This window comes from Ceratotherium simum, chromosome 19 (genome assembly GCF_057802395.1).
Source record: "Ceratotherium simum simum isolate JZ-2026a chromosome 19, ASM5780239v1, whole genome shotgun sequence".
NCBI lineage: Eukaryota > Metazoa > Chordata > Mammalia > Perissodactyla > Rhinocerotidae > Ceratotherium > Ceratotherium simum.
This window is the reverse complement of record NC_141918.1, coordinates 10,968,986-10,995,215: the sequence shown is the minus strand read 5'-3', so window position 1 is coordinate 10,995,215 and position 26,230 is coordinate 10,968,986. Positions and strand designations below refer to the sequence as shown.

Sequence of the window (26,230 nt, the reverse complement as noted above, 5' to 3'; positions counted from 1 at the left end):
CCCGGGCGCGCGTCACAAAGACTACAGTCCCCAGCGGGCCCCGCGAGTGGGGGTGTCCCGTCAGGCAGGGTGCGGCGGCTGCGGGCGGCTGTAGTTTCTCCTGTGCTCAGGCACCACCTTCTCTCTCCTCTCCGCAATACTGGTGGTTACTGGGTGCTGCAGCTTCCGCCCGATTTACTGAAAAACGCCTGTCGCGGGTGTAGTCTGGCTCCCGCTGGGAGGCCGGTGCGCGGCTCTGGCCGCGACGGCGACGCGGCGGGACCCGAGCGGCGTCGCGCGGGATGATGACCTAGTGTACGTCGTGCGGCCGTTCTCTTGGCCCGCGGGGGGCGGTGGCCGCGCACGCGCGCCGGGGACCTTGGGCGGGGCCTGATAAGTGCAGTCGGCGGACTGTCCGCCGGTCGGCTGCTGTGCGGGTCTGCCGCCGGGCCGGCGGGGCGGAGTCGCTGGAGGTCCATGGGGGTCGCCTCGATCTCGGCCTCAGTCTGTAGCCTAGCTTCAGCCACTACGGCGGAGATGGTGCCGTGGGTGCGGACGACGTGGGAGAAGCTGAAGCAGTGGCTGCGGCTGGACGTGGGACGCGAGATCTGCCGCCAGTACCCGCTGTTCTGCTTCCTGCTGCTCTGCCTCAGCGCCGCCTCCCTGCTCCTCAACAGGTAACGCCGTGGCGCCGGGCTGGCCGGCCGGCTGGCCGCTTCCCTCCGGAGCCGCGGACGCAGGCAGGCTTGCTTCACTGTGGGGCCGCCGGGGCTGCGGGACTGGGGGCCAGATGCCAGGCCTGTGGGAAGGGCGGCCTCTGGGGGCCGGGCCGAGCGCCGGGCCCGGAAGTGCGGGCGGAGGGCTGAGTTTAAGCGTCCCCTTTCCTAAGGCTTCGTCTCCTGAACCTCTGGCCCCCATTCTTACCTTCTTTTCACTCATTTCTTAAAGCCTGGTCCTCCATCATCGATGTTTTTCACAAGAGTGAAATCTGTACGTCTGGCTCAATTTGAGACCGTACAGGGGCGGTCCAGTCAGCTGACGCAGGATCGGTCAAGGTCCTGTCGCAGCCGCAATTTTAGGTCGACTGTCCTCCCTCTCACCACACCCACACCCCCACACCCCGTATAGCCGAAGCTTTCCTCCCTCTCGACACACACACACACAATCTTACAGCCGAAGCTTTCCTTGCAGTGTCGTTGGTTAAAACGGACGGTGACAAAGATTTGTTGAAACCAAGTCAGAAAGCAAAATAGTACGTTGTCTCAACATCGCTAGAATATTCCTAAAGGAAAGACTGAAAGTTAAAATGGGTAAATTCAGTTGACATTCTGAAATCGGAAGGTTCTGCCCCTGAAATAAACTTGTAGATTTCCTTCATTTTGCTCTTTCTGGAAATGGTAATTCTAGAAATAGGAAGTAGAGGAGAACTCCTTGAAGATTGTTTCCAGGTTTGCTTTTGGTCGAAAGACTTCTGAGACGCTTGTCCGCGACAGCATCTGCGTGGTGTTTTCTCTTGATGTTTTGAACATGCAGCCATCCTCACTCTTTATCTTGAGATAGTTGATCCCGAGGATAGGAATGGGGAAGCATTCGCAACGGATTTGGTACCTTAATTTTGCTCTAAGGTAACCGTTTCCTGTGACTGTGTTGAAGTTGGGTTGGGTTTCTTCCCTAGCCACTTTGCTTTCTTTTTTTTTTTTTTTTATAGTTTTATTTATTTATTTTTTCCCCCCAAAGCCCCAGCAGATAGTTGTATGTCACAGCTGAACGTCCCTCCAGCTGCTGTATGTGGGACGCGGCCTCAGCATGGCCGGAGAAGCAGTGTGTCCGTGCGCGCCCGGGATCCGAACTGGGGCCGCCAGCAGCGGAGCGCGCACACTTAACCGCTAAGCCATGGGGCCGGCCCAGCCGCTTTGCTTTCTTGTTATTTGATTCTGGATTTATATATTAGGTTTAAGTAGTGATTGATATTTTACTGGAAAATGTGCTTTGATTGTGATAATAAGATGTTTGTAGGAGTATGGAAGAAGTGGAATCCTCAACAGAGTGGAAGCTAATTATTAAGTACTTGCTTTCTGTCATCTGGAAGGTATTGAAGCTAGACTAACAGCTTTAGTATGAAAGACATGTAAACTTTACACGATTATTAAGTTTTGTCCAGAGATTCTTAGCTATCTCCTTTGGAAGCTGGGTCAGTTTAGGTTTCCAAGGTAGGACAACCATGTAGGAGCAGGTTGAAATAGATTTCTGAAGTCTACTTAATTATAGCATCTAGTGCTCTATGTTGTTAAGAAGTTGTAGGATACCTTCTGATCTGTACCTGTATCTTTATTTGTATTGTGCAAAGAAGGAAGGAAATAACACATAAATGTTATCTCTGATTGGTTGGCTTTATGAGTGAAGTTGTTTTTGCATACATTTTATGGCGTTTTCTGTTTGTTACTGTTGTAATCAGCAGACGTGATTCTAAACATAACAGGACTGTCTTGACTAAAAGAATGGTTAGGTACCCTTTCTCCAGGAAAAGGCTTTTGGAAGGTGCAGAACAGTGTATATAGGGTGCCTTTCAGTGTATTGTGTGATTTTCTTTAAAATATGCCTGTATATTCACATGTACATACGAACACGTATGCATGCTTATGTATGCTTAGCTTGTCTCTGGAAGGTTTTTATACAAGAAAATGTGGGGCCACCCTGTGGCTTAGCGGTTAAGTGCGCGTGGTCCTCTACTAGCGGCCTGGGTTCGGATCCCGGGTGTGCACCCATGCACCGGTTCTCCAGCCATGCTGAGGCTGCATCCCACATACAGCAACTAGAAGGGTGTGCAACTATGACATACCACTATCTACTGGGGCTTTGGGGGGAAAAAAAAAGGAGGAGGATTGGCAATAGATGTTATCTCAGGGCCGGTCTTCCTCAACAAAAAAAGAGGAGGATTAGCACGGATGTTAGCTCAGGGCTGATCTTCCTCAAAAAAAAGAAAATGTGGTACCTTCTGGGAGAGGGGAGTACTAGGTACATATGTTCAGAAATTTAAAATAAGTTATATGTGTATAAAATATAGAAAACATTGGGGGCATAACAATGGAATTAGAAGAAGTGGGAAGATATGCTCAGTACATGCTTTCAATAAATGATTTCTACACAGGTATTTCACCACTTAATTTTTAGAAATAACTTTAAAAGAAATTTTCAGTTTGAAGTCTCCTCTGGTTAGTATGGAGATTTGAAGCTTTCTCTCTGTATGGTTAAACTTAGAATAATACTCTTTTTTGGAATTAATTTTTGTCTTATAATCTTGAAACTTGAACTCCTGAAGATCTTTCAAGGTGTTATTTAGCATATAAATTTTTCTTTTCAATATGAATTAAGATTATGAATCTTATCTATGGAAAAATAAATGAATATAACCTTTGGACCATTGTAAGTGATTTGTGGGAAGATAGAGTAACATACTTTATATATTTCAAATTGTTTTTTTTTTTTTTTTTTTTTTTTTTGTGAGGAGATCAGCCCTGTGCTAACATCCGCCAATCCTCCTCTTTTTTTGCTGAGGAAGACGGCCCTGGGCTAACATCTGTGCCCACCTTCCTCCACTTTATATGGGACGCCGCCACAGCATGACTTGCCAAGCAGTGCGTCGGTGCGCGCCCGGGATCCGAACCAGGGAACCCCGGGCCGCCGCAGCAGAGCGCGCGCACTTAACCGCTTGCGCCACCGGGCCGGCCCCCTCAAATTGTTTATGATATCACCTTTACAGTATTCTTAGCATAAACTAGGAGCATAGATACAATTATGTAGATTTATTTGCCAGTCATAGTATTGAGTATTTGAGTGTTACAATAAAGAATATTTTAAGTTAATCCTAATAACAACAATGGTAATAGTAATAATAGCTAACACTTTGTGAGTGCTTTATTTGGCCTAGGTATTGTGTTCAACAATAAATGAAAGAGTTTTCATTTATTGTTGAGGTAATTTATTGTTGTGGTTGAAAGTTTTGAATCTGAAGCTTGACTGTAAGAATCTGATTCTGACTCCTCCAAACCAGTTATGTGACTTTGGATACACTTATCCAAAGTCTTTTTTTTTTTTTTTTTTTTTTTTCATGAGGAAGATTGTCCCTGAGCTAACATCTGTGCCAGTATTCCTCTATTTTGTATGTGGGATGCTGCCACAGCATGGCTTGACAAGGTGCGCGCCCGGGATCGGAACCTGGGCTGCCAGCAGCGGAGCGTGTGCACTTAACTGCTACACCATGGGGCCGGCCCCCTGGAGCCTGCTTTTTAACGTGTTTTATTATTATTTTCTTTATTACTTTTTAAATTACCACAACTGGCTTACATACACTTAACTTAGTATGTGACAGGCAATTCTAAGCACTTTTATGAACTTATTTAATCATCATAACAACCCTGTGAGTTGGGTGTTATTGTTACCCCATTTTGTACAGGACCAAACAAGAGTCAGAGAGGTTAAGTAATTTGCATTGTATCGTAGCCAGAATTTGAACTCAGACAGTCAGACTCTAGAATGTCATATATTTTGTTCCCAAACTGCATGGGTGTTTCGCTGTATGTTCTCTTTCCTTTGTCTATTTTTCTCATCCTACAACAGTACTAGATTTTTTTTTTTAATGGTAGTGTTACAGTTTTGTAGTATGTTTTTATATCTGCTAGGATGAATTCTCCCTCTTGGCCCTTCTTTTCCAAAGTTGGCACAGCTCTTTCTGAACGTTTATTTTCTTTATACATTTTAGAATGAATATGTTAAATTTCTCAAAAGATTGAGCAGGAATTTTGATTGTGGTTTCTATTTTGGTTATATATTGTCACATAAAAAACCATCCCCAAATTTAGTGGTTTAAGGCAACAACAACATTTAATTTGCTCACAGAACTGCAGTTTGGGCAGCAGTTGGTGGGTACGGCTAGTCTCTGTTCACTGTGCATCATCTGGGCACCATAAAGGTGGGGGGCTAGGATAATCTGTTAGCTGTTCATTCACAAGTGTGACAGTTGATGCTGGTTGTTGGCTGTGAGCTTAGCTAGGTTATAGGCTGGAACATGTACATATGGCCTTTACATGTGGCTTTTTCCCAACATGGTGCTGGGTTACAAAGGTGAGCATCCTGAGAAAGAGAGCCTGGTGGAAGCTATATCCTTTTTATGGCTTAGCCTTGGAAGTTAGGCAACTTCATTTCTGCCGCATTCTGTTGATTAGAAGTGAGTTATTAAAGCTAACACCTGTTCAAGGGGAAGGAAATTAGATTCCTGCTTTTGACATGAAGAACGTGAAAGAACTTGTAGTCATATTTAATACTACCACAGTTTTATTTAATTTGTAAATTAATCTGGGTAGAATTGATATCTTTACTATATTTAATGGTTTCATCCATGAACATAAATATCTCTCCATTCATTCAGATCTACTCTTATGTCCTTTTAATAGTTTTTTTTCCATTTAAAAATTTTATTATGGAAAATTTCAAACATATACAAAATAAAAATAGAATAATATAATGAAACCTGTAAGTACCTCTCACCCAGCTCAAAAATTATCAGCTCAAAGTCAAATATCCTCCACAATTATTTTGAAGCAAATCTGACATGACATATTTTATCTATAAACATTGAACACTTTAGTATATATTTCTAGTAGGTACAAGTTCTTTTTTTCCTTACATAACCACAATACTGTTTCACATTTAAAAAAAAAAAGCTCATTTCTTAACATCGTCAAATATCTATTCAGTGTTCAGATTTCTCTGAATTTGTTAGAACTTTCCCCCCAACGTTTTATGATGAAAAATTTTAAACATACAGCAATGTTGAAATTTACAGTAAATGACCAATTATGTACTGCCTGGATTTTACCATTAACATTTTACTGTATTTACACATACTTTATCATGTGGTATTACTCTGTCCATAATGAGTCTTATTTATTAACAGTTTTTTATAGTTAATCAAATTAAGATCCAAATATGAGCTTTTAATCTGAAAGTTGACCCTCCTCCCCTTTTTTTCACCTTGCAGTTTATTTATTGAAGAAACTTGGCCGTTTGTTCTGTAGAGTTTTCCACAGTCTGGCTTTTGCTGATTGCATCCCTGTAGTGTTTTTGAACATATTCCTTTCCCTCTGTGTTCCCTGTAAACTAGTAATTATACAGTCAAGAGCTTCATTGTTTTGATTTTCTTTCTCTAGTCCATGATGGTGTAGATTTAAAGATATTGAACTACATAAAATATATACTGTACTTATGATGTAATATTCTTTATTTTATGATATACTTCTAGTTTTAATTAATATTTTACTTAGTACTTAATATCAATATTTATAGGTAAAATAGACCTAATGATTTTCTTATATTGTGTTTATCTGATTTGGGAATTAAAAGTAGATCAGTCCGGGACTGGCCTGGTTACGTAGTGATTAAGTTTGCGAGCTCTGCTTTGGTGGCCTGGGGTTCGCTGGTTCCGATCCTGGGCGCGGACCTACACTGCTTATCAAGCCATGCTGTGGCAGTGTCCTACATATAAAGTAGAGGAAGATGGGAACGATGTTAGCCCAGGGCCAATCCTGCTCAGCAAAAAGAGGAGGATTGGTAATGGATGTTACCAGTCCTCACACACACACACAAAATTAGGTCGGTCCTTTTAAATTGTCAGCTTTTTCTCATTTTTTCTTTCTTGAAGCAGTATGTATAAGGTAGGGATTGTCTGTTTCATGAAAGTTTGGGAAAACCATTTGGGTCAGGGGCCTTTTTTTGCAGCCAGGTCTCTGATTACTATTTTAATTCCTTTAATGATAATTGGTCTATTCAGGTTATCTAGTTCTTCACTTAACTGATTTCTAGCATTTTTGTCTTTTTCTAAAAATTTATATCATATAGGTTATCTAATTTATGAACATCTAGTTGTTCATAGTCTTACTCTTCATGTCATTTAGAGTTATGATTATTTTTTTCATTCTATATTTTGTATATTTGTAGTCTCTCTTTTTTTATTCTTTGATTTGTCTTGCTAAAACTTTGTCTTTTTTATTAACTTTTGATTTTGAAAATTTCCAAGCATACATGGAAAAAATAGAGTACAAGGAACCTCCAAGCACCCATCACTCAACTTCGACAACCATCAGTATTTTGCATATTTAAAAAAATCTAATCTTCTTCCTTTTTAAAAATCACTTCACAAAACCATAACCTTCTAAAGTTAACAATAATTAATAAATATCATCTAATAACCAGTCTATAATCAAATTTGCCTAATTGTGTAAAAATTTGTAGTGCATTTGTTCTAATCAGGATCTAAAGTAGGCCCACTCATTGTATATGGTTGCTACATCACTTAAGCTTTTGTAAATCTGCAAACGTTTTCAGTAAAGTGTCGGGCGGTAAATATTTTAGGCTTTTTGGGCTACATCAGGTCTGTGTCCTGTATTCTTTTTTTTTAAAGAACTCTTTTAAAATGTAAAAATTTTACTTAGCTTGAGGGCTGTACCAAAGCAGCAAACATTTGGCCCACAAGCCATAGTTTGTCAATGCTGATCTAGAACGTTCTTCCTCACCGGCTTGTTTTTTTTCTTCCCTCCTTGTTGTTGACTTGTTGAAGAAACTAGGTCATTTGTTCACACTCTGGATTTTGCCTATGGTTTCCTCATGGTGTTTTGTTTTTTATCCTCACCTTCATATTTTTTGTAGACAGGGAGTTAGATTAATAGGCTCAATTAGATTTAGATTTTTTTCTTTTGGTGCAAAAATACTTCAGTGATACTGTGTACCTTCTATTACATCACATCAGAGGATAACTCCACATAAGTGGAGTTGCCTCACTATTCGTGGATTCAGGTGTTGATAGCTGATACCTTTCCCAACAAACTTTCTCTTTGAGTTTACCATTTATTTACTCCTTGAATCAGTTACTTCATTATAGGTTGCAACATGATGATTTTCTCATTCTTTCATTTCTTCTATATTTTTTAATTTGAATTTTTTCTTTCTTTTTTTTTTTTGTAGAATTGCTTTACTCCCTCCATTAGGTCTATTTAGTTACAATGAAGTACAGCTCAGAATGGAAAAGTAGGATAAATGCTTACTCTTTTCTCTTTTTTGTTGTTGAGGAAGATTTGCCCTGAGCTAACATCTGTTGCCAATCTTCCTCTTTTTTCTTTTTTTGCTTGAGGAAGATTAGCTGTGAGCTAACATCTGTGCCAGTCTTCCTTTATTTTGTATGTGGGTCGCCACCACAGCATGGCTGACAAGTGGTGTAGGTGTGTGCCCGGGATCTGAACCCATGAACCCAGGCTGCCGAAGTGGAGCGCGCTGAACTTATTCACTACACCGTGGGGCTGGCCCCCTCTTTTCTCTCTCTCTCTCTCTTTTTTTTCTTTTTTGTGAGGAAGATCAGCCCTGAGCTAACTTCCATGCTAATCTTCCTCTTTTTGCTGAGGAAGACTGGCTCTGAGCTAACATCTATTGCCAATCCTCCTTTTTTTTTTTGCCCCCCAAAGCCCCAGTAGATAGTTGTATGTCACAGTTGCACATCCTTCTAGTTGCTGTATGTGTGGGACACGGCCTCAGCATGGCGGGAGAAGCAGTGCGTCAGTGCGCGCCTGGGATCCGAACCCGGACCGCCAGTAGCGGAGTGCGTGCACTTAACCGCTAAGCCACGGGGCCGGCCCCTCTTTTCTCTTAATTATTAGTTTTTACAGTAATAATTGGTGCCCTAGTAACCTCCATTAGTATTCAGTTAGAGGTTGCTTATTAATTTTTCCAAAGAACCAGCTTATATTTTATTTTCGTTTGTCTACTCTATTGGTTTCTGTTCTTCTCTTTTCTGTTTCTTTCCTTTTTATGCGTTTGGATTTGCTGTTTTTCCCCCAACTTTCTGAATGCTTAGCTTGTTGGTTTTCAGCATTTCTTTGTCTCTGATTAGTGCACGGTTTCTTCGCCTCAGCACCATTGATAACTTGGATCAGATAATTCCTTGCTGTTGGGGGCTGTCTTGTGCATTGTAGGGTATTTAGCAGCAGCCTTGGCCTCTAGCCACTTGATGTCAGTAGTGTACTCCCCTGTTCCCCTTCCCCACAGTTGTGACAATCAAAAATGCCTCCATATACTGCCAGATGTCCCCTGAGGGGCAAAATCACCCTTGGTTGAGAACCACAGGGTTAATGCATTTAAAGCTATAGATTTCCTTCTTAAATAATGCCTTAGTTATTGCTTGCCTTAGTTACAGCCCACACATATTGCATGTAGTGTTTATTGTCCTTCAGTCTAAGTACAGGTCTGCAATTCCTAATCTGTAATTCTGAAATCGAAAAGCTCTGAAGAAGTAACTTTTTCCCTAAGTTTAGCACCACTTACGTTTGATGATGAAATGTGACCTGAACAGACGTGAGACTATTACAGTATTTATTTCTGACTTACTTATTTCTTATTGTTCATATGTTTTGCTGCAGAAATATTAATATCTGATTATGGAGTACTGCATCAGACCTCATTGGGGGAGTTAAGCTATATATGAAATATGTACTATATAACTATTCTAGAATCCTAAAAATTCTGAGTTCTGTGTCGTATCTGTCTGGCTGAAAAGGATTTTTGGTAAGCAGCTGTGGACATAAATTTCATAATTTCCTCTGTGAATACTTCTATAACCCGAGTTAGTTTCTAGACATAAGGGTTTTTTTAAAGCTTGGTGTCAAGTGTGCTATTTTGGTTAGAATGAAGCTTTGTATAAAGGAAGGGGAAGAGATAAGGGTAGAAAGGTGAATTGGGGCCGGATTGAAAGGGACCATAACAGTTTAAGGGGTTTGCATTTCATTCTGCAGGCAACATTAAGCCATAGTTTTTTCAGTAGGTGGTAACCATGTTTATGTTTTAAGTGCTGAGTGAGAGCATTTAATAATAGGTATGCAGTGGATGTCTCTCAAGTATAGATTTGCCCTGAGAGCCTGGAGATGAGGCAGTTTCATCTGGCTGGGTGGCTCAGCCTTTGTCTCACAGCTTTTGTACTTACTTGGTCACTGTCTGTAATAGGTACATACCTCTAATCCATCTTCACCTCTTGTTACTACTTGGTGCGGTATTCCCCAGTTCTGAACTCCCAGGTCTTCACAGTACCTTCTGTAACCCTTTCTATTGTGTGCTGCACTTGGGAAATTGTCCCCAGTCAGAGAATTGGGATGGGAACTCACTTGTGTTCTCCCTTCTCTTAAAGATTAGAATTCTGTACTGCCTGTTGTCCACTGCCTGGGAACAGCTGCTGGTTTTGTCCAGTTTTATAGTTGTTTATGGTGGGAAGGCAAGTCTGGTACCAGTTATTCTGTCAAGGAAGCAGAAGTCTCTTACTCCTTTGAAACATATGCCATTGGTCCGTTTTCTCACTGATAACAGTCTCCGGGTCATTTGTACTCATTTATAGAAGACTTTGGCTTCTGGCTTATAGACTTTATCTCCCCTTGAAATCCTGCCATCATTCTAGGTGACTTCAGTGCTTGTGTGAGTAACCTATCAAACATTGTAGTCTTTGTCAAGGTGACTCCTCCTCAATCTCCTAGTTGGATCACCATATGGTGGCCCTTGTTGTCACCAGACAGAGGTCTACCGTTGAAATCTTAAAAATCAGGTATCCCACTTGCTGACCAGTGTCTGCTTCTCTCATTCAGTCAGTCACACTGTACCTGCTTCTTGACTTCTCAGCCTCCTGACTCCTCTGCTTTCTTTCTATCCGTGGTCCCTCTTCTGTTGTCACTTACTTTCCTGTGCAGTTTAGAGTCAGTCTAGCTTAGATTCCATGGTCCATCACTTCAACTACTCTGTTGTCATCAGTATCCTTAACTCGCTTCCCTTCTATTCCACTCTCCTGACAAAATCCAAATCTTGGATCAGTGATGCTGCTTGCTTCTTTAATATTTATGTCCTGGTTACTGAATGCTGGAGAGAAACTCCCACACCTGTAAGTTTAGCTCTTCAGCCTCAGTACTGCCCAGCATTTCCCTATGATACCCTTCTCCTTACTTTTCCGCCGCAGCTGCTTCAGAACTTCCCCAATCTTCTAGAACTTCACATCATGCCACCTTTGCCCTTTACTTTCAGCATCTCCTGTTACACTTAAAAGCCATTATATTGCTTTTAATTTTTGTTAATGAATCTACAGGTTTAGCTGCATTCTCATCCATCTACTCTTTCTCTCTGGTATTAGGGAAGAGATATCTCTTCTTTTTATAACTATTTCTTCCGTTTAGGCTCTGAATCCCAACTACTCCTATCTTCTCTAGGACATTATTTACTCATTTATCTCCTCTCCTATCAACATTTAAATGTGATCAGGTTTTACTAAACTCTTTTCCTCATTGTTCTCTGCAGGCTTCTTTCTTTTATTTTATTTATTTATTTATTTATTTTTTGAGGAAGATCAGCCCTGAGCTAACATCCATGCCAATCCTCCTTTTTTTTTGCTGAGGAAGACTGGCCTTGGGCTAACGTCTGTGCCCATCTTCCTCCACTTTATATGAGACGCCGCCACAGCATGGCCTGACAAGTGGTGTGTCGGTGTGCGCCCGGGATCCGAACCCGGGCCGCCAGCAGCGGAGCGTGCGCACTTAACCACTACGCCACTGGGCCGACCCCAAGGCTTCTTTTCTTTAAAGAGGGAATTATCCACATTTACCAATTCCACTTGCTAACTTCCATCTCATTCTTCAATCCACTGTAGTCCTTTGTCATTCTACTAAAATTGCTTTTGCCTGGTTTATCAGTGCCTCTTTTGTTGCTAAAACTAATGGATGCTTCTCAATCTGCCTCTTTCTTTTTTTTTTTAAAGATTTTATTTATTTATTTTTCCCCCAACGCCCCAGTAGATAGTTGTCTGTCATAGCTGCACATCCTTCCAGTCACTGTACGTGGGACGCGGCCTCAGCATGGCCGGAGAAGCGGTGCGTCGGTGCGATCCCAGGATCCGAACCCCGGCCGCCAGCAGCGGAGCGCACGCACTTAACCGCCAAGCCACGGGCCGGCCCTGCCTCTTTCTTTATTTTACAAATATTTGATCATGTTAACTACTTCAAACCTGTTGAAATGTTTTCTTCTTTTTACCTTGACAGCCTTTATGACTTGACTGTTGTTTTTTTCCCCACCTTTTCTAGTTATTGGATTGCTTTATAGGTTGTTCTTGCTCTGCTTATTTCTTAAACGTCTTATGCCTTCTTCTTTTTTCACTCTGCAGCTTCTCCCTGGGTCATGTCTTTTATTCCCATGACTTCAGTATCTTTATGCTGATAATTCTTAAACCTTTGTCCTTAGCCCGTATTTTCTGCAGAGATTGAACTACCCAATATTTAGCTGCTTATAGAACATTTCTGGTTGACATGTCTTAAGATACCTGAAATTTAGCATGTCCAAAGAGAACTGATTTTTTTTTTTTACACTTTTTTAATTGATGTCATAATAGTTTATAACATTGTGGGCTTCCAGTTGTACATTATTATTTGTCAGTCACCATATAAATGCACCCCTTCACCCCTTGTGCCCACCTCCCAACTCCCTTTCCTCTGGTAACCAAAGAGAACTGATTTTTTACCTCTCCCTTCTGCTCACATTTAATCAATTACTTAGTCCTCTTAATTCTTCCTCCTAGATGTCTCAAAACAATCAGGTTTTTATCTCTAAGTGTCTTCCCCAGTACAGGCCATCCCTTGACTCTTCTAGAGTACTTCAGCAGCTTTCTGATTAGCCTGTGTGTTTCCGGTTTCAGCCGTTCTCCATGTTGCAGCCAGAGTGGTCTTCTGATTATACAATCTAATGATACTACCATCCTTCTTAAACTCCATTGTCTCCTGGATGTTAGTCAAGACTCTTGATGGTGGATAACAGAAACTCACCTCACACTAGGTTTGGCAAAGAGGGGAATCATTGGAAGGTTATGTAAATGCAGAAAGAATTGGAGTGTAGCTGGGCCTCAGAGGCATGTAGAACCAGGATTTAAAACACTGCCAATACTTTCTTCACCTCCGTTTTTCTCCTTCTCTCTGTGGACTGGTTTCTTTCTCTTCTCACTGCATAGTGATTTGTGGACTGAAGAGCCAGCACCAAAGTTTGTACTTTATGCATTTACTCACAGTTTATAAACATCATGTGGTAATTGGAATTTGAACTGTGCTGTTAGAGGGCCGGTGTTTCACAAAATTATGGCAACTGAAATTTGTGCATATCAGAACTGTGCAATATGACGACTGCCTGTGAGACACCTTAACATGACTTTGTATGACACTACATCATCTGGCTTCTGCTTGTTTTTTTAGATTCATCTCAAGGCCACTTCTTCCTTGGAACTATGCTCAGATCTTAGCCCAGGTAGTTCTCTCAAGTTTGAATTCCCCTGCCTCTTCCAGAGTCCCTCATTCCTCTACTGTATCCTCTTCTGTTGGTTTTCTCCTACCCATGTTTTGTTTTTGCACAGACATTGCTTTCTGTGAAAAAAGCTTTTCTGTCCTTTCAAGTTTGGGTTGTGTATTCTGCTTAAGGTGTTCTCATATCATGCGTACTTTCTCTGTCATAATACTGTATTGGCCTCATTTACTTACCTGTTACACCTGCCAGACTGTATTTTCCATGTAAATAGAGACCATGGCAGTGCTGCTCCCTACTGTATCCCCCTCACCTCGTACTGTGTAGCACAAAATAGGCACTCAGTAAAAATTTTTTTTTGGTTTAATGAAAAATAATCAGAATTTTGGTGGGGTATGAATACTACAGTATCATTAGAAGGTATTCTGGAAGAATGTAGTATAGGGTAGTTAAACATAGCAACTTAGGTTCCAAATTATGAAATATTGAAAATTTATACTCCCTTTTACTTGAAATGAAATGTACATTTGATAGCATACATTCTGTGATTTCTTTAGTTAATAAATACATTACAGAAAATCATGATTGGAGAAATTGCTTCAGTCTGATATGGTAATAAATACTTGTTAAATCAATGAAGGGACAACTTAGTGTTATACGTTTTTTGGTTCTAATAATTATTTTTCTTTATTTCTAAGGTATCTTCATGTTTTAATGATCTTCTGGTCATTTGTTGCTGGAGCTGTCACATTCTACTGCTCATTAGGACCCGATTCTCTCTTACCAAATATATTCTTCACAATAAAATATAAACCCAAGGTAAAATTTGTGTTCTTATTTTTAAAAGAGTCAATATGTATGACTCTATGCTGTTTTATTATTATGTTTTAATAATCAATATTATGTTTATTTATTATAGACACATATAATAAATTATTAGAATTCATTATGTTTTTATTATTGAAAGCATGTTAAAACAGTGATTTTTTAAAAATCCATCTGCTATTATTTAATAATGGAAGACAGAACATTTTTGAAGTGAAATTTATGTGTGTGTGTATATATATGTATATATTTTTTTTTTGTGAGGAAGATCAGCCCTGTGCTAACTTCTGCCAATCCTCCTCTTTTTTTGCTGAGGAAGACTGGCCCTGGGCTAACCTCCGTGCCCATCTTCCTCCGCTTTATATGGGATGCCACCACAGCATGGCTTGACAAGTGGTGCGTCGGTTCGTGCCCAGGATCTGAACTGGCGAACCCCGGGCCGCCGCAGCGGGTTGCACGCACTTAAGCGCTTGCGCCACCGGGCCGGCCCCACGTGTGTATATTTTTAAGGTATACACTTCTCCTAGGAGGAGCTATAAAAAGAAAATACAAAATTCTTAGAAAGTTGGGATCCACAATTTTAGAGTGTCCTCTATGTATTAACTATGAGGACAGTAAATTAAAATGGAGGTTCCCAAAGTTGTCTGTACAGTAGAATCACCTGGGAAATCTGTAAAACTACAAATTTCCTGGGACCTGTCACCAGATTTTGATTGAATAGTTCTGGGTTAGGGCCTTGTAATCAGTACTTGTTAAAAGCTTTCCAGGTGATTCTGAGGGACAGACACAATTAGGGAAATCTGGGTTAAATTATCTAACCCTGTTAATTTCCTAAATGTTTATTTGTTCTATAGAAACAAACAGAGAAATAATTCGGCAGTTGGCTTAACCAAAATAATTTATATTTGTGAAATTTGATAAAGGTGGTAGTGTATGGAATCTGTCTCTGGCAGGCAAAGTCCCTAGTGTGTAGATCAGGATTTAGTGGGATATCTGGAATTATACTTGATAATTCTTCAAGTTGATACTGTCCCTCGTTTGTTGGTTTGTTAGTATTTCTACTCAGAGGGAAAATAGCTGAAAGTGGTGCCCCTTATTTGGTCAGGAACCTTACTAGTTATCACATATTCTCTGTCATTGAATTCAAGGTTTTGGAGAAATAGAAAATAGTTTTTTTCTTATACTTTTGCAGTAGAGTATCATTTTCAAATATAGATTGGAATTTTTTTATAAGTGAACATAACAATTGACTTTAATTTTAATTTTGGAAATTTGACTTAGGTTTTGTAAAACATTTCATCAGGTATTTTTCCTCCATTAGTCGACAGTTTAGTAAGCAGTATTTATTACAAAGAATGGTATCTGTTAAAGCAGACAATAATAATAAAAAAAAGTCCTCTGAATTAATACATTGATTAACAAGCTTTTGAAAAGTTGATTCTCTTTAGTATAGATACCTAAAGACAAATCTCCCCCCCATTTCCCTTTTTCTAGCAATTAGGACTTCAAGAATTATTTCCTCAAGGTCGTAGCTGTGCTGTTTGTGGTAAAGTGAAATGTAAACGACATAGGTAAGTTAAACATTTTTTATTTTTTCATCCCTCTAATTACCTTTTAGATTTCAAGCAATTTAATTGTATGATTTCCTTTAGGCCTGCCTTGGTACTTGAAAACTACCAGCCCTGGCTAGACCTTAAAATTTCTTCCAAGGTTGATGCATCTCTGTCAGAGGTAACTGATTTAATTAGTATTGTCAAATATATCCGAGCAGAAAATATTAAATACCTATGGAAAATTTAATCATGGAGCACCTTAATATATGCCAGCTAATCAGTTCTTTCTAGGTAGTTGATTATTATGAAATATGCAACTTAAATGGTAGGCTAGAAATGTTTTTGGACCCCACGTCTAATTTAAATGGATATTTTAGCCAAAGAAAGCACTGTTTTACCGAATTATTGCTTAACTCTTATAAAAATAGTCATTTTTATGATAAGGCTGTTGGAAATAATCATTTTGTGATTTCAAAAGGAGACCTGAGCTACAAGGAGCAAATGTATATCTCACTCCAGTTTTGACACTAAGTGAAAGGTAGAGCAGAGAATGGGATACTTTTTACTCTTTCTGCATAATGTAGGAACTGTAAGCATGTTCTCTTATCTTTGCTCCAGTCATATTTTATATGTACCTTTTTGGTAACATATCATATGTTTTAGTTATTTCTTTTAGAGACTTGTCTTCTCCAGTGATCTGAGAAAGCAGTCAGTGCTTGAATGGGGTCTCATTTGTTCCCAGCAAGTGTAGGGCCAGACACATTGTTGGTAGTTGATAGACAAGTCCTGAATTAGTTGAGGAATAGCATTAGACATCTGAATCCTGCCTAATTGTCTTTTTTCTTAGTTTGTATCCTTCTTTGGTTAAAAGTATGCTGCATAAATGCCAAACTCTTGGCATTTTTCTTTTTCATTTTTTTCTGTAAGGCCTTTTTCATCCTCAGGATTCCCTGATTTAAGACTGTGCTGTCCAATATGGTAGCCACTAGCCACATGTGGCCATTAATAAACACTTGAAATGTGCTAGTCCAAATTGAGATGGGGTGTATATGTAAAATATGTACTGGATTTTGAAGACTTAGCAAGTAAAAAGAAATGTAAAATATCCTATTATATATTTTATATTGATTACATGTTGAAATGATAATATTTTAGATACATTGGATTGGGCTGGCCCCGTGGCTTAGTGGTTAAGTGTGCGTGCTCTGCTTCTGGCGGCCCAGGTTTGGAACCCAGGCGCGCACCGACGCACCGCTTCTCTGGCCATGCTGAGGCTGCATCCCACATACAGCAACTAGAAGGATGTGCAACTATGACATACAACTATCTACTGGGGCTTTGGGGAAAAAAAGGAGGAGGATTGGCAATAGATGTTAGCTCAGAGCCAGTCTTCCTCAGCAAAAAGAGGAGGATTGTCATGGATGTTAGCTCAGGGCTGATCTTCCTCACACACACACACACAAAAAGATATATTAGATTAAATAAATATATCATAAAATTAATTTCACTCGTTTCTTTTTACTTTTTAAAAAATGTAGCTATGAAAATTTAAAATTACATTTGTGGCTCACATTATATTTCTATTGGAGGATGCTCATTTGAGGTCTGTTGAAGACAAGACCTCTAGCAAGATTTTTTTTGTCTTTGATTTTTTTTTTAATAATTTTATTTATTTATTTATTTTTCCCCCAAAGCCCCAGTAGATAGTTGTACGTCATAGCTGCACATCCTTCTAGTTGCTGTATGTGGGACGCGGCCTCAGCATGGCCAGAGAAGCGGTGCGTCGGTGCGCGCCCTGGATCCGAACCCGGGCCGCCAGCAGTGGAGCACGCGCACTTAACCGCTAAGCCACAGGGCTGGCCTGTCTTTGATTCTTCATTGATTTTTTTAAAAAAATGAAAGAACTCAATGTAAAGCTCTTGTTCTAGTGCCTGGCACATGTTGGTGTTCAATAAATATTAGCTCCAACATTTAAAAACATTTTTTGAGGGCCGGCCCTGTGGCTTGGTGGTTAAGTGCACGCGCTGCGATGCTGGTGGCCCGGGTTCGGATCCCGGGTGCGCATCGAGGCACCACTTCTCCGTTCATCCTGAGGCCGAGTCCCACATACAGCAACTAGAAGGATGTGCAGCTACGACACACAACTATCCACTGGGGCTTTGGGGGGAAAAATAAAATAAATAAAATCTTTAAAAAAAAAAAAAATAAAAAAAAAAAAATAAATAAAAATAAAAACATTTTTTGAGATCTTGCTATAGGCAGGAACTGGATAAAAAAGAGAAATAGATATGATTCCTTTCTTCTAAGAACGTCAGTCTAGGAGGGGAGGTAGACATATAAACAGGTAATTACAATATAATGTAATGCAGGCAATAATGGAAGAAGCGTACAAGGTGTATTATTCATGCAGAGGAAGAGGTGCTCAGCTGTTGAGAGGGGCATTCAGGAAGTATGACTACAAGTTTGCCAGACTGATAGTGTGGGAAAGGTATTTCAGGGTTTGAAAAGACCTTATGGAAGGAAAAAGAAGCTTTGAAACAAGGTGGAGCTTGTTTACCCTTTACCCTTCTCTAAGCTGAAGGGTAAAATGTGAGGGATGATGTGGGCAATGAAGAGACAACGGTATTCTAGTAGCTAATAGTTATGGATCACTTACTTATATTGGGTACTGTGCTAATCACTGTATTTGCATTATTTCATGTAATCATACAACCTGTGAAGTAGGTGCTATTATTGATGATTTTACCAAAACTGGGGTTTAGAGAGTTTTAATAATTTTCTCAAGTTTCATAGGTGGTTGGTAGCAGAACTCAGTCTAAAACCCAGGTCTGGCTTAGTTCTTAACCAGTTTTTATATGGCTCTGTAGAAATCAGATCGTCAAAAGATTTAAAGAATTATGCTGAAGGAGTTTAATTGATCATGGAAGTCAGTGATTTTCAAATTGGGTCTGTAATTAGAGTTTTCAGATGTGACTCACAGGATGCAGTGGGAGATGAAAAGGAATAAACGGTTGCAGCTGCTGGCATGCAACTTTCTCCCGCCCCTTCAAAATCAGTGCAGCTCCCCTTTCTTACTTTGATATATTGTGGTTTGATATATTGAAGGTTTCATGCAAGGGAATGATGTGGTCAAATAGATGTTTTAGATCACTTTGGCAACTCTGTGGTTCTTGGTAATATTGTATATTACTTAGTAGTACAGTTTATTTTCCCAGAATTAGTTAATTAATTTGATTTTTCTTTAAAAAATAATTTTTATGCAGGTTCTTGAATTAGTGTTGGAAAACTTTGTTTATCCGTGGTACAGGTATGTTCTTTCTATAAGACCTTTTTTCTTTAGTATAGAGAATACCATAAAGTTAAGCATGCTAATGACATTTTTTCAGTGTAGGCCAGGATTTCTAAACTTTATGGCTCTTGACATTTTCTTTTAGGCCAAGTAATTCTTTGTTGTGGGGGGGCTGTACTGTACGTTTTAGAATATTTAGCAGCACCCCTGGTCTTTTCCCACTAGATGCTGGTAGCACACTCTCCTCCCCCTAGTTGTGACTACCAAAAATGTACCTGGGAGGCATAATTGGCCCCAGTTAAGAACCATTGATGTAGGTAATCAATTAACAGTTTAGTGATAGCAAAGAGGAAAAAAACCTAGGCTGCTTTTTGAAAGAAAAGTAACTTACAGAATTTCTCATTACTCCTAAATGTAGTGATTTAATATTTTGTATGCCCTTTTTGCATTTGAAATAATTGTACATTTAGAGGAAAAATTTATACCCAGATGTTTCACTGATTGAAAGGTAATTTCAGTAGAATTTTTCTTGAATATTAATATGTTTTTTTCCCAAGTAACTTTGTTTTTGGTATCTGCGATGGATGTGTTAAGTGACCTATGCTTTGCAGGATGTAGAAAATACTCTAGATCTGAAAAAAAAATCTAGTTTGAGAATCAGAAATCCAAGTTATATCATTTAATAAATACATGTTTTCTTACATAGCATCATGTATTTAGTTATATTTTTGAACACTTACACCTGTCTGACTTACAGATGTAGTATTTAATGACATTTACCCTAATTTTATATTGATTCAATATATTTTGAATTTTCTAATTAAAAAATACTGGTAGTTAAGCTGATCTGTAGTGTATTAAAACAAATGTAATATCCAGTTTATAGTATGTCATTTTCCTGAAAAGCCAAATAAATTAACTTTTTATGTTGGATTCTGTCTTAAATATGGGGCATTTGCCATTTAAGTAAAGCTGATATATAAAGTGAGGCCTTTCATAAAATGAATACTGTTGTAAAGACTCCCCCACCCCCACCCCACATTACGACTCTTCAGATGTAAAATCTGGCTGTATTTCTGAATGTTAAAGTACGTATTTTCTCTGAAGTATAGCTATTGATCCTGTAATATCTCCTTCCCTGGGTTAATAGTGGGAAGCATGGATGATACAATTATCTTCCTTATTCTACCAAAGGACTTAACAGCACCATCTTCAAGTTCAGGATATCACCATTATACATACCTTTCTCTCTTGCTTTGATTGGGGAAGTGTCCTAATTCTTCTAGGGACTGCAAGACTTCAGGAAAATGAAAAGTAGCTCTTGAGAAGAATGTTGTCAAAATTTCTGTTTAAAAATGTTTGAGTTTCAGTTTATTTTCTTTTACAAATAGAATACACGTTTCTTTTTTACTTTTAGAATTAATTTAGGGACCGGCCTGGTGGCGCAAGTGGTTAAGTGCGCGTGCTCCACTTTGGCAGCCTGGGGTTCGCAGGTTCGGATCCTGGGTGGGTGCCGACGCACTGCTTGTCAAGCCGTGCTGTGGTGGTGTCCCGTATAAAGTAGAGGAAGATGGTCACGGATGTTAGCTCAGGGCCAATCTACCTCAGCAAAAAAAAAAAAAAAAAAAAAAAAGAGGATTGGCATCAGATTTTAGCTCAGGGCTGATCTTCCTCACACACACACACACACACACACACACACACAAAGAATTGATTTAATTATTCATCTATAAATATTTTAAACTGATTTAAAATTTTGTATTAATTTAATTATGTTGCTTTTCCCAGATTATTCTTTGTTTTGTTTCTTAGAAATTTCTTTGATGATGCTTAGAAAATGATCTTAGTATTGTAAAAATATGACTGCATACATGGGGAAGTCTATAGGGAAATATATACTACAATTTAGTTAATAGTGATTATATCTTGGTACTAAAATTGTGGGAGAGATTTATTTTCTTATTTATACATGTCTGTGTATGATTCTATAATGTAATGCATGATTTGTTAAAAATGAAAAGAAAAATAGCATAAATAAATGGAAAAAAGGGGAAATTCTGGACTTCCCTTGGTTTCTGGAAGATGAAGCTGTGTATTTCTCTGAACTTCTAAATGCTTGCTTTTCTCCTCACTTGAAGGGATGTAACAGATGATGAGTCCTTTGTTGATGAACTGAGAATTACCTTACGGTTTTTTGCATCTGTCTTAATTCGAAGGATTCACAAGGTATATATTTATAAGAGAAATTTGGAAATTTGAGGCTTTATCGTTACTCAAGAGATTCTTTAAAATCTTATTTTCACCTTATTATATACTGTGTGTATTTGTTTTTTCCTTCACTTTTCATTTTTTAGATTAAAAGACGAACGGGTCACTTTTGATTCATTGTTCAGTTTTACTTTCTTTAATTTAATGCTTGGATATCTTGGTTTGTGACAATTAGGAATAAAAAGACAACTATAGGAAAAAATGTCCTATTCTAAATAGATGAATTTAGGCCGGCCCCGTGGCTTGGTGGTTAAGTGAGCGCGCTCCACTGCTGGCGACCCTGGTTCGGATCCCGGGCTCGCACCGACGCGCTGCTTCTCTGGCCATGCTGAGGCCACGTCCCACATACAGCAACTAGAAGGATGTGCAGCTATGACACACAACTATCTACTGGGGCTTTGGGGGGAAAAAATAAATAAATAAAATCTTAAAAAAAAAAAAAATAAATAAATAGATGAATTTACTGAGTAAATGGTAATGATTATGATCTACTTAAAAAAAATTTTTTTTAAGCCATGTTTTGTGTACATTTGAATCTTTGCCTATCTATACTTGCAGTGTGTTGGCTATAGACACATACTTGTCTATTGCCCTGTCAATGCAGTAAAATTGAACATATTGACAATAAATTGGTATATAATATCTCTGCCATTAGTAAATAAAATAAAAATAAATCTTAGTAAATGTTTCTTTACCTATTCAAGAAATGAACAATACAATCAACCACTGTAGAAAAGATATGCAAAAAATATGAATAAGTAGTTCACACAAGGAAAATATAAAATGGCCAATGAATACTTGAAAATTATGTTCTTTCACATCAAATGTATACAGTTTTTTGATGAGATGCAATTCTTTTGCTTATCAGATTGGGAAAGATGAAAAAAAGAATGATAATATCTATTAATGGTTATTGTGGGGAAATAGGCAAAGCAAGTACAAATCCAAATTGGTATAACTTTTACACTGGAAGGCAGTTTGGTAATATTTATTAACAGACTTAAAAATGTCTCTACTCCCAAATTTAATTCCGTTTTCTTGTAATATATTTTAAAGAAATAATCAGAAATGTATGTTCAAAGATTCATTGCTGTATAATTTATAATAAGGAAAACTGAAAAGAAAAGCTGAGGGGTCGGCCTGGTGGTGTAGTGGTTAAGATGGTGCGCTCCACTTCGGTGGCCTGGGGTTCCCAGGTTCAGATCTCAGACGCGGACCGACGCACTGCTTGTCAAGCCATGCTGTGGCAGCATCCCATATAAAGTAGAGGAAGATGGGCACGGGTGTTAGCCCAGGGCCAGTCTTTCTCAGCAAAAAGAGGAGGATTGGCAACGGATGTTAGCTCAGGGCTAATCTTCCTCAAAAAAAAAAAAAAAAAAGAAAAGCTGATGTCTAGTGATAGGATTGTTGGTTGATTAAATATAATACATGCTAACTACAGAATCCTATGCAGCCAAGAAAAGTCATTTTGTAGAATAGTAGTTATTTACATGGGAAATTATTTATCTTACATAGTTAAGTGGAAGAGGCTGGAAAATAATATATGTGGTATTTTTCCACTTTGAAAACAAAGCTCACATATTAAAGCTTGTTAATATGTATATTAAGGACATATATATTTTTATCACTGTTAACTCTTATTACAGTGGAAGGTTGATGCTGGTTTTTGGTTCTTTGCATGCATTTCTTTCTGTTCACCATGTGTTGTTTGCATTGAGCATTTTCATTTTTGTAAATAGAAAGAAGTTGATAAATGTTAACCATATTGTTTAAAAAAAAAGTTCTGAGGCAATTATCTCATAGTAGACTTTTAAGTGGAATAAAAGATTTAGTAAGAAATATCAATTGTTTGATGATAAACTATTAAATTACAACTTAGCATAAGAAAATTAAAATAATTGACCAAATAGCTGACTCATTACAGTGAATTCATCTATAGGTATTAGTTAATACCTATGCTATCTATGTTAGGCTTTGAAATAGCCTAGTGGATTTTAAAATTATAGTACCTTATACTTGGAGTGTGCTATATATATATTTTTTGTTGTTAGCAGCTTTATTGAGATATACTTTACATACCATACAATTCACCTATTTAAAGTATACTATTCAGTGGTTTTTAGCATATTCTCAGAGTTGTGCAGCCATCACCACAATCAATTTTAGAACATTTTTATTATCCAAAATGAGACCTCATATTCTTCAGCCATAAACCCCTGTTCTCCCATCCCTTTAGACCTAGCCAACCACCAGTCTACTTTCTGTCTCCATAGATTTGTCTATTCTGGACATTTCATATAAATGGAATCATATAATATGTAGCATTTTGTGACTGGTTACCTAGCATAATGTTTACAAGTTTCATCCATGTTGTCATATTTTAGCATGTATCAGTACATTCTTTTTTATGTCGGAATAGTATTCCATTATATGGATATGCCACATTTTGTTTATCCATCCATCAGTTGACAGACATTTGGATTGGTTTTCACTTTATGGCTATTATGAATAATACTGCTATAGCATTTGTGTACAAGTTTTTTTGGGGGGATATATGTTTTCATTTCTCTTGGGTATATACCTCGGAGTGTAATTACTGGGTCAAATGGTAACTCTGTGTTTACCCTTTTGAGGAACTACCAGACTGTTTTCCAAAGTGACTGTACCATTTTGCATTCCTACCAGCAGTGTATGAGGGTTCTGATTTCTCTACATCCTTGCCAGAACTAGTTGTTATCTCACTTTTTGATTCTAACCATGCTAGTAGGTGTGAAATGGTATCTCATTGTGGCTTTGATTTGCATTTCTCTGATGACTAATGATTTTGAATATCTTTTCATGTGCTTATTGGCCATTTGTATACCTTTTTTTTTTTTTTTGGAGAAATGTCTGTTTAAATCCTTTACCCATTTTTTAACTGGGTTATTTGTCTTTTTGTTGTTGAGTTACAAGAGTTCGTTATATATTCTGGATACAAGTCCATTATCAGATATATAATTTACAAATATTTTCTTCCATTTTCTGGATTGTTGTGCTGTATATTCTTTCCTTACATTTTGTCTGCATCATTATCGTAGGAGATAAATGAGTCATTGTCATAACCATTTTATAAAAAATTAGTAACTTTGGCAAAGTGTCAGAGGTAGTTAATGGGCAAAGGATTAGGCCTGGGTCATCTTATTTCTAGTACAGTGTTCTATCCTTGTTACCATTGCCTGGATAATGTAAATTGGCAGTTTGGGGATAGTGAAAACAAAGAGTCATTTAAGGTCCACAGTGTTTTTTTTTTAAATCAGAGTTTAGTGACAAACCCATTATTTTAACATTTTGATTCTGACCTGAAGTCTGTAAAATGGAACTTACAAATGAAAATTTTCATGAGTATTCAGAGAAGATTTTTTAATGTTTGAAAACTAAAACATATTGTTTATTTGATAAATATGAGAGTAATTTATAATCATCAAGTACCAAGAGGCCAGAGATAAATGGAGAGTAATGTTATTTTGTAACACATACTACTAGCAAAAATATCCCCTCTTATTGAACATGTTTGATCTTATACAGTCAAAAGATATCTGTAAACTGCTCTGGTTTTACTAGTAAATCACTAAAAATTGGGGGCTTATGATCCATCACACTTAGATTTATCAGCCTGTGATTTTTTTTCTCTTCCTTAATATGGAATTTAAAAAGAATAGAAAAGTTAACACAGAACTTAACCGTATTATGATGCAATTTTCTTATGCTTTTGATAAGGGAAAACATAATGTGTTGATTTTAGTGGCGGAAGATAAGCCTGTTGAAGTCCAATAAACATGCTTTTTGGTGATTTATTTTATTTGCCATTTATTTTCAGTTTTATTTTTTCTCTCTTTTATGTGTGTACATATAAGCCCTCAACCCTCTCTCATTAACCTACGATTGTCACTACAGTTTCCAGCCTTTAAGTTGAAAAATATCTGTGGGGAATGATGAACTTAATATTATTCCAAAATAGAATGCTTCCATATATCTTAAAACAGGATTTGTCTTGTAAGTTGAATGAAAACGTTCATTTTCAAGTAACCTTAGTAAACACAGATTTACAGCCTCAAAGGGATGTGTTACTTGAGAACTTTTTTGAATGCATTTAAAACGAACATATTAAAGAAATAAGTCAAGAATAAAGGTATTATATGTGAGAAAAATTTAGTATTTAGGTTATGCATATTGAGATATATTTTCATTACTGTGGTAGAAAAACTGTTCAAGTTACAGTTAGTATGATCCAAGAATATAAAGTGCTTTTAAGTTATGTTTTTTGAAAGACTGCAAATAATACCTCTAATTTTTAAGATCATATGTTCCAGTATCTTAAATATAGTGTTCCTGCCATTGTAACTTAGTGGTAATTATTTTAAAAGTTTTATTTTAATGTTGAATTTTTCTAGGTGGATATTCCATCTATTATAACCAAGAAACTATTAAAAGCAGCAATGAAGCATATAGAAGTGATAGTTAAAGCCAGTCAGAAAGGTAATACAATTTTCTACTACAAAGTTTGAGTGATTTTGTTTTTATATACCAACTTTCACCTTAAATATCTAAGTATGAGTATTGGTACATTAGCTAATATATTCACAAATGCTATGAAAGTGTTCTCTTTCAACTGAAATTCTTTTCAGTAATTTGTTAACCATATAAGTGATTGTGAAAACTCAAGAATCTATGAAAACTAAAATATCGTTAGTTAATTAAGTATAATTAGATATTGATGACTCATCTTTTTTTTGAATGATAGTCTGTTGCTTTCATTGCTTCCTCTGAGGTATCTCTCACATCTCTTCCCTTTTTCCTTAACAATTTCAAGAGTTGTGACCTATTCTAGCCCATCTTATATACCGCTACCGTGTTAATTTCACAATACCACAATTCTCCTGTTACCTCCCCACTAAAAAACAATGTAATGACTCTGCTATAGTGTCTA

At 37.9% G+C, this 26,230-nt stretch overlaps 1 protein-coding gene across 6 annotated transcripts in view; it reads left to right on the top strand.

The window, feature by feature from the left end:
* Positions 1-372: 372 nt before the first annotated feature.
* Positions 373-26,230, top strand: part of SNX14 (sorting nexin 14) — a 64,963-nt gene continuing 39,105 nt past the window's right edge. For 2 of the 6 annotated variants that reach the window (XM_014781097.2, XM_004422086.3), the window contains exons 1-7: positions 374-656; positions 14,028-14,148; positions 15,649-15,725; positions 15,807-15,885; positions 18,971-19,014; positions 21,135-21,222; positions 25,695-25,779. In XM_014781097.2, coding sequence (XP_014636583.1) covers positions 457-656; positions 14,028-14,148; positions 15,649-15,725; positions 15,807-15,885; positions 18,971-19,014; positions 21,135-21,222; positions 25,695-25,779 — 694 coding nt within the window. In that variant the 5' untranslated portion in view covers positions 374-456. Of the gene's footprint in view, positions 657-14,027; positions 14,149-15,648; positions 15,726-15,806; positions 15,886-18,970; positions 19,015-21,134; positions 21,223-25,694; positions 25,780-26,230 lie in introns of all 6 variants that reach the window. The other 4 variants (XM_087443844.1, XM_004422087.3, XM_087443846.1 and 1 more) reach the window with 4 other exon arrangements.